At 39.7% G+C, this 16,725-nt stretch overlaps 1 protein-coding gene across 1 annotated transcript in view; it reads right to left on the bottom strand.

Annotated features, from left to right (window-relative positions):
• Nucleotides 1–16,725, bottom strand: part of NPHP3 (nephrocystin 3) — a 184,240-nt gene that overhangs the window by 49,121 nt on the left and 118,394 nt on the right. Inside the window, exon 19 of the mRNA XM_053690853.1 lies at nucleotides 179–276. Coding sequence (XP_053546828.1) covers nucleotides 179–276 — 98 coding nt within the window. The remainder of the gene's footprint in view (nucleotides 1–178; nucleotides 277–16,725) is intronic.

The raw sequence follows: 16,725 nt of genomic DNA, 5'->3' as shown, positions 1-16,725 counted from the left end.
GAATTTATTTTGTGTTAAATGCCCCTTTAAGTTACCTTTAAAATTGCCCTTTCATAATTATTTTTTTAATTGTAACATCACATAACGTTGCAAATCAGTTTTTTATTTATCAAACAAAATGAAAAACTGATAAAACAAATATATATTAGTCCATATGTTTTAATACAAACCCATGTACCTTAACTGCATGGTAAAATGCTCTATGATTTTCTCTCTGTATTCTGAAATAATATTCTGCCCTCCTTGCATGTACTCCAGGCGGACAGCTTCCCAGGCCTGGAAATAAATAAATAAATGATTTATTTAATCAGATAACAAAAAGAGAAATAAAATGAGGCCTATCAGCTTGAAACGCTTGTCTCTCCTATCTATAAGATATAATATTTACACATTTTGGGCCAGATTACGAGTGGAGCGCAAATTAATGCTCCCGCTTGAGCGTTAATTGCGCTAGAATTAAGATTTTTGAGTTTGTCGGGTTGTGCTCGTATTATGAGTTGAAAGTGAACTGTTTCGCTCTTGCGGCAATCCAACAAGCTAAAAAATCTGAAGTTAGAATTTTGCATACGTGTTCACGTATTCCCCCATAGAAGTTAAAGTGAATGTAAAGTCAACCGTATTGCTAATCGTCATATTAACAATCTTACAAAATAAGGGTGACTTTAATTCATCGTTTTTTTTAATTTTTATTTACAAATTCACATATTTACCTTTCTTTCATGTAATTAGCAAGAGTCCATGAGCTAGTGACATATGGGATATACATTCCTACCAGGAGGGGCAAAGTTTCCCAAACCTCAAAATGCCTATAAATACACCCCTCACCACACCCACAATTCAATTTTACAAACTTTGCCTCCTATGGAGGTGGTGAAGTAAGTTTGTGCTAAGATTTCTACGTTGATATGCGCTTCTCAGCAATGTTGAAGCCCGATTCCTCTCAGAGTACAGCGAATATCAGAGGGACGTGAAGGGAGTATCACTTATTGAATACGATGATTTCCCTAACGGGGGTCTATTTCATAGGTTCTCTGTTATCGGTCGTAGAGATTCATCTCCTACCTCCCTTTTCAGATCGACGATATACTCTCATATACCATTACCTCTACTGATAACTGTTTCAGTACTGGTTTGGCTATCTGCTATATGTGGATGGGTGTTTTTCGGTAAGTATGTTTTTATTTCTTAAGACACCCTCAGCTATGGTTTGGCACTTTATGCATTAATATAAAGTTTTAAATATATGTATTGCACTTATATTTGCCATGAGTCAGGTTTATGTATTTCCTTTTGCAGACTGTCAGTTTCATATTTGGGGAAAAACATTTAGGTAATTTTTTTCTTACCTGGGGTTTAGTCTTTTTTCAAATTGACTGTTTTGTTCTTTCAATTTCGAGGGCAAAATTAGGCCCGCGAGGACGCAAAATGCCAAAGTTTATTGCGTCATTGTTGGCGCGAGAATTGTTTTTGGCGCAAAAGTACGTCCGATGAAGCAAATTCGTCATTTCCGGCGTCTTAGTTGACGCCGAGTTCCTTGCACAAGGTTGCGTCGTTAATGACGCGAGTGTGTCATTTCCGGATGTTGTTAGCGCCAAAAAAATTTCAGTTACGTTGTGCGTCATACTTGGCGCCAAATCATTTCATTATTTAAAACCCCATTCCTATATGCCTCTTGACTTTTTTTCTATGTCAGAGGTCTATGCTGTTTGCATTTTTTTTCCATTCCTGAAACTGCCATATAAGGAAATTGATAATTTTGCTTTATATGTTGTTTTTTCTCTTACATTTTGCAAGATGTCTCAATCTGATCCTGTCTCAGAAATCTCTGTTGGAACCCTGCTGCCTGATAACAGTTCTACCAAAGCTAAGTGCATTTGTTGTAAACTTGTGGAGATTATATCTCCAGCTGTGGTTTGTAATAGTTGTCATGATAAACTTTTACATGCAGATAAAGTGTAAATCAGTAATAGTACATTACCTGTTGCTGTTCCTTCAACTTCTAATGTACAAGATATACATGTGAATTTAAAAGAATTTATTGCTGATTCTATTCAGAAGGCTTTGTCTGCCATTCCGCCTTCTAATAAACAAAAAAGGTCTTTTAAAACTTCTCATAAAGTTGCTGAAATTTCAAATGACCGACAACATACTGAATTATCCTTCTCTGATGAGGATCTATCTGATTCAGAAGATCCTTCCTCAGATATTGACAAAGACAAATCTACTTATTTATTTAAAATGGAGTATATTCGTTCTTTGTTAAAAGAAGTGTTGATTACATTGGATATTGAGGAAACTAGTCCTCTTGATATTAAAACTAGTAAACATTTAAATTCTGTTAATAAACCTCCTGTGGTTAACTCCAGAGGTTTTTCCAGTTCCTGATGCTATTTCTGATATGATTTCTAAGGAATGGAATAGGCCTGGTACTTATTTTATTCCTTCTTCAAGGTTTAAAAAATTGTATCCTTTGCCAGCAGTTACATTGGAGTTTTGGGAAAAGATCCCCAAAGTTGATGGGGTTATCTCTACTCTTGCTAAACGTACTACTATTCCTATGGAAGATAGTATTTCTTTTAAAGATCCTTTAGATAGGAAACTTGAATCTTATCTAAAGAAAGCCTATTTATATTCGGGACATCTTCTCAGGCCTGCAATTTCTTTGGCTGATGTTGCAACTGCATCAACTTTTTGGTTGGAAAATGTAGCGCAACAAGAATTGGATTCTGATTTGTCTAGCATTGTTCGCTTGCTTCAACATGCTAATCATTTTATTTGTGATGCCATTTTTGATAACATCAAAATTTATGTTAAATCTATGTCTTTAGCTATTTTAGCTAGAAGAGCTTTGTGGCTTAAATCTTGGAATGCTGACATGACGTCTAAGTCCAGATTACTATCTCTTTCTTTCCAAGGTAATAAGTTATTTGGTTCTCAGTTAGATTAGATTATTTCAACGGTCACTGGGGGAAGGAAGTTTTTTTTGCCTCAGGATAAAATACCTAAGGGTAAATCTAAAGCTTCTAACTGTTTTCGTTCCTTTCAAAAAATAAGGAACATGTCATGAATCGGATCCGCTCACTGCCGTGTCGCTGCGGCTCACGGATCTCCTCTGTATCACGTTACGTTGCCTAGCAACGTGACGCGGTATCTGGAACTCCTCCTGACGTCAGAGTCTTCCTGCCTTCAAATCTCGGCGGGAGATTTGAATCGGCGCCCGTTTGTTTCTCTTCCCCTACATTCTGACCGGACCTGTGTGAGTATGTCCTGATGTCTCCTTCCTTGCCAGAATCTCCTTGCCAGAATGTCTCTCAGTATGTTTGCTAAACCTGCTTATGGGGATAATTGCTTTAACAAAGCTGCTGCAAAGATTACTTCATTGTTTGTTTGCTAACCTGTTTAAAGGGACATTTGCTTTATTCAAACCTGCTAAAAGGAATCTCTGTTTGTTTGCTAACCTGCTTAAAGGGACATTTGCTTTATTCAAACCTGCTAAAAGGAATCTCTGTTTTTTTGCTAACCTGCTTAAAGGGACATTTGCTTTATTCAAACCTGCTAAAAGGAATCCTGTTTGTTTGCTAACCTGCTTAAAGGGACATTTGCTTTATTCAAACCTGCTAAAAGGAATCCTGTTTGTTTGCTAACCTGCTTAAAGGGACATTTGCTTTATTCAAACCTGCTAAAAGGAATCTCTGTTTGTTTGCTAACCTGCTTAAAGGGACATTTGCTTTATTCAAATCTGCTAAAAGGAATCTCTGTTTATTTTCTAACCTGCTTAAAGGGACATTTGCTTTATCCAGATCTACTAAAAGAATTATCTGTTTGTTTGCTATCCTTCTCAAAAGGACATTATTTATTCACTTGCTAAAAAGAATTTCATTTGGTTTTATTTATCTTCTTAAAAGGACATTTGCTTTCCTCAATCCTGAGTGGGTCACGTGCTGGATATTTCTCAGTATGCTAGCGTATGTTTTTACTTTTCACGCTAGCAGTTGGGTTGAATCCTGGGCTGGTCCTTTACGGCTGACATTACAAACGGGCCATAAAATGGACCCCACTGAATTATCCATGGCCGTGACCCACCAGGGACAGTTATTGGGATCTCAAGCTACCCACTTGCTATCCTTGGACGCAAAGTTGGATCAGATAACTACTTTACTTCAGAACATGGCTGCTCCTATACCTCCTAATCCTATTCCTTTGGATCCCTCTCCCCCTACGAATCCTACAAATCAGTCACAAGGTCAGCTCAGTCCCAGGATACCTCTTCCGGACAAATATGATGGGAATCCTGAGGATTGTAGGGGTTTTCTGAATCAGTGTCGCCTTCATTTTCGGAATAGTCCTGTTGTCTTTGCAACACCCTCCTCTAGGATCACTTTCCTTATTTCCTTAATGAAAGGTAGAGCCTTAGCCTGGGTATCACCTTTGCTTGAAAAGAATGATCCACTACTCCAGGATGTGGATACATTCCTCTCTGTCTTTTCAAATGTCTTCGATAAACCTGGGAGGTCTGCCGCTGCTGAAGCTTCTCTTCTAGACTTACGACAAGGTGGTCAACCTGTATCTCAATATGCCATTGAATTTTGCACTCTAGCTTCTGAGACTACTTGGAATCAGGGAGCTCTTAGAGCAGCTTTTCGCAAAGGACTCTCTGAACGTCTCAAAGATGAGTTGGTCTATCGTGAACTTCCAGAATCTCTAGAAGCTCTGATAAATCTTTGTATTTGCCTCGATTCCAGATACCGCGAACGCCAACAAGAAAGAGAGAGAAGTCAGAAAGCTTCTAATCGACCTTTTCGTCTGGTACCTCGCCTCTCTAACCCTTTAACTCCCGCCTCTCCACCTTCCGATCAGGCTGAACCAATGGAAATAGGCACCATTAAATTAACTGAAACTGAACGTCTGAGGAGACGCTCTCTTGGATTGTGTTTATACTGTGGCCTTAAAGGACATTTATTAAAAGATTGTCCTACCAGACCGTTAAAAGCCAGGGCTTAACTTCTGTCCAGGGAGCTAAGTTAAGCCAAATAGGATCTCATTCCCTCAATAATAAACTTTTTGTTCCGGTTACTCTTCAAGTTGGAGGAGACAAGATTCATACTCAAGCCCTTGTGGACTCTGGTGCTGGAGGAGTCTTCATCGATTCCACATTTGTAACTACTCACTCTATTCCATTATGCAAAAAGGAGTATTCTTTTCCTGTCTCCACTGTTAGTGGAGATCCTTTGGGTCCCGGACTTATCCAGTTTGCTACTAGACCCATTCTCTTTTCTGTAGGAATTCTTCATTCAGAGACAATATGTTTTGACGTAATCTCGACTCCTCAATTTCCCATAATTTTGGGTCTTCCCTGGCTCCAGTTACATAACCCTGTCTTCTCTTGAACTCAAGGCGAACTCATTTCCTGGGGATATACATATCAAAATAGGTGTCTTCAAATACCCACTAAAGTGCCTCTCACTATTGCTCTCACAATTAATACCTCTGGGTCGTTACCCGCACCTTATCAAGATTATGTTGATGTTTTTTCCAAGAAAGAAGCTGAACGGCTTCCCCCACATCGTCCTTTTGATTGCTCCATTGATCTACTTCCTGGGGCAATCTACCCTCGTGGCAAGACGTATCCACTCTCAAGGCCTGAGAATGCTGCCTTAGACGAATATATCCAAGATAGTTTGGCTAGAGGTTTTATTCAACCTTCCTCTTCTCCTCTAGGGGCAGGATTCTTTTTTGTGGGGAAAAAAGGATGGAGGTCTACGACCTTGTATTGATTACCGGGGTTTGAATCAAATCACAGTCAAGAATAGTTACCCTCTGCCTCTTATTCCTGAACTGTTTACTTATCTTCAAGGAGCTACAATTTTTACCAAACTGGACCTTCCTGGTGCTTATAACCTTATTCACATGCGCAAAGGTGACGAATGGAAAACAGCCTTCAACACTCGATTTGGGCATTATGAATATCTGGTCATGCCCTTTGGGCTGTGTAATGCCCCTGCTGTTTTTCAACACTTTGTGAATGAGATTTTTCTTCGTCATTATCTACCTTGACGATATTTTAATTTTTTCCCACGATTATCAAGATCATGTACACCACGTCAGGAAGGTTTTGCAACGATTACGAGACAATCATCTATTCGCCAAGTTGGAGAAATGTTCATTTCATCAAAAATCCATATCTTTCTTGGGTTATGTAATATCTGAATCTGGATTTGAAATGGATCCGAATAAACTTTCTTCCATTTTGGACTGGCCTAGACCTGATTCTCTTAAGGCCCTACAACGGTTTCTTGGCTTCGCCAATTATTACAGGAAATTTATCAAAGGATTTGCTACTATTTCTACTCCCCTAACGTCACTCACTAGAAAGGGGCAAGATTGTAAAGAATGGTCTCCAGAGGCTATTAAGGCCTTTGAGTCCCTCAAAAAGGCTTTTTCTTCTGCACCCATACTCCGTCATCCAAATCCGGATTTTCAATTTATCCTAGAAGTGGATGCTTCTTCTGTTGCTGCTGGGGCTGTTCTTTCTCAACGAATACCTGACACGGTTAAGATTCATCCTGTAGGTTTCTTTTCCAAGAAATTTACTTCTTCTGAATTAAATTATGACGTTGGCAATAAAGAGTTATTAGCCATCAAGATGGCTCTGGACGAATGGAGGCATTGGTTGGAGGGTACTACCTTTCCATTTTCCATACTCACGGATCATAAAAATCTTCTTTATCTCCAAACTGCCAAACGATTGAATTCCAGACAAGCTCGTTGGTCTTTATTCTTTTCACGTTTTAACTACAATCTTTCCTATATACCTGGTTCTAAGAATATAAAGGCGGATGCCTTATCCAGACAGTTTCAATCTACCTCTACTCCTGAATCTGGTACCATACTTCAACCACAAGAAGTCATAGCTCAATTATCAACCTCTTGTTTACAGGACTTACAGTCTGCTCAAAAGGATTTTCCTTCATCCCTCAAACCTCCTGACGGGTTATTATTTGTTCCTGAACATCTCCGTCCAAAGATTCTACATTGGGCTCATGATAGTCCTCTCTCTGGACATCCTGGCATCAGTAACACGACTCGGAATCTCAAACAGTATGTCTGGTGGCCTACTCTCACTCAAGATGTTAAAGATTATGTCTCAGTTTGCACACAATGTGCTACAAATAAAACTCCTCGTCAACTCCCTTCTGGTTTACTTCAACCTTTACCCATTCCTCACCAGCCTTGGACCCATTTATCTATGGATTTTATTACAGACCTTCCTCTTTCTGCTGGAAACAACACTATTTTAGTGGTGGTCGACAGGTTTACGAAGTCTGCTCATTTCATTCCTTTGCCTGGTCTTCCATCTGCCAAGGGACTTTCTGAGCTTTTCCTTTTGCATATCGTGAAATTACATGGTTTTCCTATTGACATCGTCTCCGATAGAGGGGTACAATTTGTTTCTCGGTTCTGGAAATGGCTCTGCAAACATTTTGGCACTACAGTCTCTTTATCAACTTCTCATCATCGACAGTCTAACGGCCAAACCGAGAGAGTAAACCAGTGTCTGGAGACTTACCTTAGACATTATGTGGACCATCATCATTCTAATTGGACTCGTTATCTTCCTTTGGCGGAGTTGGCCCATAATGCTCGTTACAATTCTTCTCTTCGGTCTTCTCCCTTTTTTGCAGCTTACGGATTTCAACCCAGAACATTTCCTCTGTATACTTCCTCTTCTGAAAATCCTGCTTCTGATCAAACTGCTCGGAGATTAACTCGACATTGGCGTAAGATACGTGTTCTTCTTTCCAAAGCCTCTAATCGATACATGTTGTTTGCTGATCGCAGATGGAAGAAGGCTCCTAATTTTCGTCCTGGAGACAAGGTTTGGATTTCTACTCGTCACCTTCATCTCAAACAACCTTCTATCAAATTGGGGCCACGATATGTGGGTCCTTTCCGAATACTGGGTCAAGTTTGTTCTACTGCATACCGTGTTGCTCTTCCCAAAACCCTCAAAGCTCACCCTGTTTTCCATGTTTCTCTCCTGAAACCGGTGAGATCTAATAGATTTTCTAAATCTCTGCCCAAACCATCTCCTCTCTTGGTGCAGGGACAACCTGAGTTTGAGGTTGCTCACATTCTGGATTCCAAACTTCGTGGCAGGAAACTATACTATCTCATCCATTGGAAGGGTTATCCAGTCACGGAGCGAACTTGGGAACCAGCCCAGCATGTACACGCCCCTGCTTTGATTAAGGCCTTTCACAAAGCTTATCCTGCTAGGCCTGGTCCTGTCCCCCGGAGGGGTCCTTGAGGGGGGGGGGTGATGTCATGAATCGGATCCGCTCACTGCCATGTTGCCGCGGCTCACGGATCTCCTCTGTATCACGTTACGTTGCCTATCAACGTGACGCGGTATCTGGCACTCCTCCTGACGTCAGAGTCTTCCTGCCTTCAAATCTCGGCGGGAGATTTGAATCGGCGCCCGTTTGTTTCTCTTCCCCTACATTCTGACCGGACCTGTGTGAGTATGTCCTGATGTCTCCTTCCTTGCCAGAATCTCCTTGCCAGAATGTCTCTCAGTATGTTTGCTAAACCTGCTTATGGGGATAATTGCTTTAACAAAGCTGCTGCAAAGATTACTTCATTGTTTGTTTGCTAACCTGTTTAAAGGGACATTTGCTTTATTCAAACCTGCTAAAAGGAATCTCTGTTTGTTTGCTAACCTGCTTAAAGGGACATTTGCTTTATTCAAACCTGCTAAAAGGAATCTCTGTTTGTTTGCTAACCTGCTTAAAGGGACATTTGCTTTATTCAAACCTGCTAAAAGGAATCTCTGTTTGTTTGCTAACCTGCTTAAAGGGACATTTGCTTTATTCAAACCTGCTAAAAGGAATCTCTGTTTGTTTGCTAACCTGCTTAAAGGGACATTTGCTTTATTCAAACCTGCTAAAAGGAATCCTGTTTGTTTGCTAACCTGCTTAAAGGGACATTTGCTTTATTCAAACCTGCTAAAAGGAATCCTGTTTGTTTGCTAACCTGCTTAAAGGGACATTTGCTTTATTCAAACCTGCTAAAAGGAATCTCTGTTTGTTTGCTAACCTGCTTAAAGGGACATTTGCTTTATTCAAACTTGCTAAAAGGAATCTCTGTTTATTTTCTAACCTGCTTAAAGGGACATTTGCTTTATCCAGATCTACTAAAAGGATTATCTGTTTGTTTGCTATCCTGCTCAAAAGGACATTATTTATTCACTTGCTAAAAAGAATTTCACTTGGTTTTATTTATCTTCTTAAAAGGACATTTGCTTTCCTCAATCCTGAGTGGGTCACGTCCTGGATATTTCTCAGTGTGCTAGCGTGTGTTTTTACTTTTCACGCTAGCAGTTGGGTTGAATCCTGGGCTGGTCCTTTACGGCTGACAGAACAGAAACCTAATCCTTCCCCCCAAGGAATCTGTTTCCAATTGGAAACCTTCCTCAAATTGGAATAAATCCAAGCCATTTAAGAAACCAAAGCCAGCCACCAAGTCCGCATGAAAGTGCGGCCCTCATTCCAGCTCAGCTGGTAGGGGGCAGATTAAGATTTTTCAAGGATGTTTAGATAAATTTTGTCCAAAATCAATGGATTCTGAGTATTGTCTCTCAGGGGTACCGAATAGGATTCAGAGTAAGACCTCCTGTGAGAAGATATTTTCTCTCACGCATCCCAGCAAATCCAGTAAAGGCTCCGGCTTTCCTGAAGTGTGTTTCAGACCTGGAGTTTTCAGGGGTAATCATGCCAGTTCCGTTTCAGGAACAGGGTTTGGGGTTTTATTCAAATCTATTCATTGTCCCAAAGAAAGAAAATTCATTTAGACCAGTTCTGGATCTGAAAATTTTGAATCAATATGTAAGAGTACCAACTTTCAAAATGGTGACTATAAGGACTATTCTGCCTTTTGTTCAGCAAGGACATTATATTTCCACAATAGACTTGCAGGATGCATATCTTCATATTCTGATTCATCTAGATCATTATCAGTTTCTGAGATTCTCTTTTCTAGACAAGCATTACCAATTTGTCGCTCTTCCTTTTGGCCTAGCGACAGCTCCAAGAATCTTTTCAAAGGTTCTCGGTGCCCTACTCTCTGTAATCAGAGAGCGGGGTATTGCAGTGTTTCCTTATTTGGATGATATCTTGGTACTAGCTCAGTCTTTACGTTCTGCAGAATCTCACACGAATCAACTAGTGTTGTTTCTTCAAAAACATGGTTGGAGGATCAATTTACCAAAATGTTCCTTGATTCCTCAGACAAGGGTCACCTTTTTAGGTTTCCAGATAGATTCAGTGTCCATGACTCTGTCTCTAACAGACAAGAGACGTTTAAAATTGGTTGCAGCCTGTCGGAACCTTCAGTCTCAGTCATTCCCTTCAGTAGCTATGTGCATGGAAGTTTTAGGTCTCATGACTGCAGCATCGGACGTGATCCCCTTTGCTTGTTTTCACAAGACCTCTTCAGCTTTGTATGCTGAACCAATGGTGCAGGGATTATACAAGGATATCACAGTTAATATCCTTAAATCCCAATGTTCAACTATCTCTGACTTGGTAGTTAGATCCCCATTGTATAGTTCAAGGGGCCTCTTTTGTTCGTCCAACCTGGACTGCGATCACAAGAGATGCAAATCTTTCAGGTTGGGGAGCTGTTTGGGGATCTCTGACAGCACAAGGAGTTTGGAAATCTCAAGAGGCGAGATTACCAATCAATATTTTGGAACTCTGTGCGATTTTCAGGGCTCTTCAGATTTGGCCTCTGTTGAAGAGAGAACCATTCATTTGCTTTCAGACAGACAATATCACAACTGTGACATATGTCAATCATCAGGGTGGGACTCTCAGTCCCCAAGCTAAGAAAGAAGTATCTCGTATACTTGCTTGGGCGGAATCCAGCTTCTGTCTAATTTTTGCGGTTCATATCCCAGGTATAGACAATTGGGAAGCGGATTATCTCAGCCGTCAGACTTTACATCCAGGGGAGTGGTCGCTCCATCCAGATGTGTTTTCTCAGATTGTTCAGATGTGGGGTCTTCCAGAAATAGATCTGATTGCTTCCCATCTAAACAAGAAACTACCCAGGTACCTGTCCAGATCCAGGGATCCTCAGGCGGAAGCAGTGGATGCGTTGACACTTCCTTGGTGTTATCAACCTGCTTATATTTTCCTGCCTCTAGTTCTTCTTCCAAGAGTGATTTCCAAGATCATCATGGAGCAATCATTTGTGTTGCTGGTGGCCCCAGCATGGCCTCACAGGTTTTGGTATGCGGATCTTGTTCGGATGTCCAGTTGCCAACCTTGGCCACTTCCATTAAGGCCGGACCTTCTGTCTCAAGGTCCGTTTTTCCATCAGGATCTCAAATCATTAAATTTGAAGGTATGGAAATTGAACGCCTATTGCTTAGTCATAGAGGTTTCTCTGACTCAGTGATTAATACTATGTTACAGGCTCGTAAATCTGTTTCTAGGAAGATTTATTATCGAGTTTGGAAGATTTATATTTCATGGCGTTCTCATAAATTCTCTTGGCATTCTTTCAGAATTCCAAGAATTTGACAGTTTCTTTAGGATGGTTTGGATAAGGGTTTGTCTGCAAGTTCCTTGAAGGGACAAATCTCTGCTCTTTCGGTTTTATTTCACAGAAATGATTGCTAAACTTCCTGATATTCACTGTTTTGTACAGGCTTTGGTTTGTATCAAACCTGTCATTAAATCAATCTCTCCTCCTTGGAGTCTTAATTTGGTTTTGAAGGCTTACAGGCTCCTCCTTTTGAGCCTATGCATTCTTTGGGCATTAAACTACTTTCTTGGAAAGTGTTGTTCCTTTTGGCCATCTCTTCTGCTAGAAGAGTTTCTGAATTATCTGCTCTTTCTTGTGAATCTCCATTTCTGATTTTTCATCAGGATAAGGCGGTTTTGCGGACTTCATTTAAATTCCTACCTAAGGTTGTGAATTCTATCAACATTAATAGAGAAAAGTTCTCAAAGTCCAGCACCTGGGATCTAAGGTGTGCAAACACAGGGGCACTGCACAATACCCCCAGTAAATGTAGCAAGAGATAGTAGTCGCACCACCAAGTTCAATGAATAATTTTCTTTATTGAGCCAAGATCAAAAAATCAGCAACGTTTCGGACACAAGTCCTTAATCTTGCATAACAAACAGACACTGATTCACTTCTTATATACCCAAAATAAGTCACACCTGCACAGCTAATTGTAACACCTGAAAAGTCAGCTATAACATTAACAGCCAAATGTTGCCACCATGTGGTCAACTACCAACATTACACTTATCTAAATAATTTTAATTTAACTATTACTTATCCAGCAATGAATTAATACATAGTCTAAAATATATCTATGTACAGTGCAGACTCTCAAGCAGTATATGATTTTAACTTGTTCCTTCATACTACATATTAACAAAGATAGATGTAAACATTTTATTTAATAAAGATTTTCATAAAGATCCCTACAGAAAAATTGACCAATCTAATTCTTTATTCATGCCCCCTGGAGATAATGTCCCTAATTCATAAATCCAATACGCTTCACGTTTTTGTAATAATTTAATTCTATCACCTCCTCTTCTAGGATGTTGCACTTGTTCCAAAATCTGGAACCTTAATTGGCTTAGATTATGCCCTGCAGACAAAAAATGATGGGCAACTGGGGCATCCTTTTTCTTGGTTCTAATGCTACTTTTGTGTTGAACTATGCGTTCTTTGACGCACTGGGAGGTCTCGCCCACATAACCCAGCCCACATGGGCATTTAATCAAATATATCACAAAATCAGTATTGCAAGTGTAGTGTCCCTTAATGAAATATTTTTTGCCAGTATTTGGATGACTGAATGTTGGCCCTTTAATAATACTGTTACAATTTGAGCACCCTAAACAGGGAAAACTACCCAGATTTTTCTTACCAAAATAAGTTTGAACTGGTCTCTTAGATGGACCAATATCTGCCCTTACCAGAACATCTTTTATGTTTTTTCCTCGTTTAAAAGCTGGCATAGGGGGAATCTTAAATTCCTGAATATTAGAAAAATATTTCATTAAGGGACACTACACTTGCAATACTGATTTTGTGATATATTTGATTAAATGCCCATGTGGGCTGGGTTATGTGGGCGAGACCTCCCAGTGCGTCAAAGAACGCATAGTTCAACACAAAAGTAGCATTAGAACCAAGAAAAAGGATGCCCCAGTTGCCCATCATTTTTTGTCTGCAGGGCATAATCTAAGCCAATTAAGGTTCCAGATTTTGGAACAAGTGCAACATCCTAGAAGAGGAGGTGATAGAATTAAATTATTACAAAAACGTGAAGCGTATTGGATTTATGAATTAGGGACATTATCTCCAGGGGGCATGAATAAAGAATTAGATTGGTCAATTTTTCTGTAGGGATCTTTATGAAAATCTTTATTAAATAAAATGTTTACATCTATCTTTGTTAATATGTAGTATGAAGGAACAAGTTAAAATCATATACTGCTTGAGAGTCTGCACTGTACATAGATATATTTTAGACTATGTATTAATTCATTGCTGGATAAGTAATAGTTAAATTAAAATTATTTAGATAAGTGTAATGTTGGTAGTTGACCACATGGTGGCAACATTTGGCTGTTAATGTTATACCTGACTTTTCAGGTGTTACAATTAGCTGTGCAGGTGTGACTTATTTTGGGTATATAAGAAGTGAATCAGTGTCTGTTTGTTATGCAAGATTAAGGACTTGTGTCCGAAACGTTGCTGATTTTTTGATCTTGGCTCAATAAAGAAAATTATTCATTGAACTTGGTGGTGCGACTACTATCTCTTGCTACATTTACTGGGGGTATTGTGCAGTGCCCCTGTGTTTGCACACCTTAGATCCCAGGTGCTGGACTTTGAGAACTTTTCACTATTTTGTCTGCAAGTTGTTCCTTTGCACTGGAGATCATGGAAACAATACAAGAGAATACAGAGCCTAAGACATTTGGATATACAGACATGGAGGCCGCGAGAATTACCACTTTGACTCGTGGCTCAAGGGACTTTCTGAAGTCTTCACCTTCACAGGCAGTAGGTAAAAAGCTTGAATATTTAAGCAAAAAACATGTGGCTTTTGAGCTGCATGCAGTGACTTTGGCTGAATACCATAGGGTGAAACGTATCCCAAGAGGATTACGTATGCATACCAGACCCACTTTGATGACAGATAACCAAGAATACTGCCAGAAATTTGAGATGATTCTGAATAAATGCAGTTTTGATTTGATGGTGTTAACTGTGGAGTGTTTGCAAAAAGAGATCGATAAACAGAGTGCACAGATAGAAGAGATGAAGAAGGAATTGGCTGCAAACTTACCCGGTACAGAGATGGAGTCATTGATTTCTTCCCTGGACACACAGATGGATACTTTGAAGAAAGAGATCCAGGAACGGAAGAAACAGAAGTTTGCCCGGGATGAGAGTGACTACACTACCGGAACTGTTTACCGCTGGCTGAGTGATCCGAGGAACAGATTTGGAGGGGACACTTCCGGTTTCCGGCGCCGCAGACAACGCAAGTCCGGGACAAGACAGAGCTCCAATAGTTCGGAGGGCACAACTTCTGAGTCCGGGTCGGGGGAATCAGGCACGGAACAACACACAAGCGACGTGGAGGCAGGAAACACAAGTGGAATCGCCAAAGGAAGCATGAAGCGTCAACCGGGAGCTTCAGGCAGTCAGAGAGTGAAAACCCGCAGAAACAAAATGTAACTATTAATTTAAGCAATGTTACACTTACATCTACAGAACAGGGTTTGCTCGATAAGGGCCTCTCCTACTGCCCACAAAACAAAGGGGACAGCTTTGAGCTACAAAAGGACTTAAATCGGTTCTTTAGAACTTTAAAACTTAAAAGCTTTTTTTCTGAAATGCCTGATGTTGCAAGTGGTGGGAAGAGAGATGTTCACACTGTAACTGATAGAGCATTGAATTTGAACATACTAGGTCTTTCGAATAAAAGTGTATTTACACCTGTGCAGGTAAATCCTGGGGTACAAACATATATACAATTGGTACAAAATGATATTGTAGCTTTGGATAAAAAAACTGGGTCACATACTAATTATTTAAAGTACAATAAGAATTTTACATCTAAGGATAAATGTGCTTTAGATAATCTAAGTAAGAATAAACAATTGGTGGTGAAAAGTGCGGATAAGGGTGGGTCAATTGTTTTATTAGACAAAAAATATTATGTCCAAGAAATTAAAACACAATTATCTGATATTAATGTGTATAAACAATTGACCCACAACCCTATCTTTGAGATAAAAAAGGAGATTGAGGCTTGTGTTCGATTTGCATTTAATAATGGCATTATTGATAAGGATGTGAGAAGGTTTTTACTAGAATCTGAGGACATCACTCCTGTGATGTACACTCTGCCCAAAGTGCATAAAAATCTGCAAGCACCTCCTGGCCGCCCAATTGTGGCCGGCATGGGCTCAGTATTGTCCAAGGTATCAATATATTTGGATAAGGTTCTTAGACCCTTTGTTAATTCTAATTCATACATCCAAGACACACGAGATTTTCTAGCTAAATTGCGTGATTTGTATCTAGGGGATAATAAATGCATTCTTTTTAGTCTGGATGTGACATCGCTGTATACAGCTATCACACATGAGGCGGGGATTGGAGCAGTGGAGAAAGTTCTGAGTGAATCTGATAGATACACTACTTCACAGGCAGAGTTTATTTTGCAGTTACTTAATATTATTTTAAGGTGTAATTATTTTCTTTTTGAGGACAATTATTATCTTCAGCTCCAAGGGACCGCCATGGGTTCCAATGTCGCTCCCACATACGCAAATATTTTTATGAATATGTTTGAGGAACATTTTGTTTATAATAATTCTTTATTTTTATCATATGGCGCCACCTGGTGGCGCTATATTGATGATGTGTTTGGGGTGTGGGGGGGCGACATTGGAACCCTGGTAAATTTTGTGAATGAATTAAATGCAGCAACTAGTCACATTAGATTTAAGTTAGTCTATAGTGAGGAGAGTGTTGTATTTCTGGACACAGTTGTGTCAAAGTGTAAATCAGGTCTAACTGTGGACCTTCATAGGAAAGATACAGATTGCAACACTCTCCTGCACTATAAAAGTGCACACCCCCCTTCACTGGTAAGATCTTTACCCAGGAGCCAGTTTTTACGTGTAAGGCGTATTGTGTCTGATGAAACAGTGGTTAAAGACAGGCTTAAAGAAATGGGGGATCGTTTCCTACAAAGGGGTTATCCATGTGAATTAATTGAGACTGAATTTAGGAATGCATTAAACACCCCTAGAGAGTTGTTATTGGAAAAGAAAAAACCTATGATGGATGATAATAAAAAAAGCCCTAGACTAGTTTTTGTAAGTCAATTTGCCCCTTGGAATCAACAGGTTATGAAGATTATTCGTAGGCATTGGCACATTTTGAGCACCTGTAATCCTAATATTCAGGAATTTAAGATTCCCCCTATGCCAGCTTTTAAACGAGGAAAAAACATAAAAGATGTTCTGGTAAGGGCAGATATTGGTCCATCTAAGAGACCAGTTCAAACTTATTTTGGTAAGAAAAATCTGGGTAGTTTTCCCTGTTTAGGGTGCTCAAATTGTAACAGTATTATTAAAGGGCCAACATTCAGTCATCCAAATACTG

Source organism: Bombina bombina, chromosome 8 (assembly GCF_027579735.1).
Source record: "Bombina bombina isolate aBomBom1 chromosome 8, aBomBom1.pri, whole genome shotgun sequence".
Classification (NCBI taxonomy): domain Eukaryota; kingdom Metazoa; phylum Chordata; class Amphibia; order Anura; family Bombinatoridae; genus Bombina; species Bombina bombina.
The sequence above is the reverse complement of the archived record's forward strand: the minus strand, read 5'-3'. Positions and strand labels throughout refer to the sequence as shown.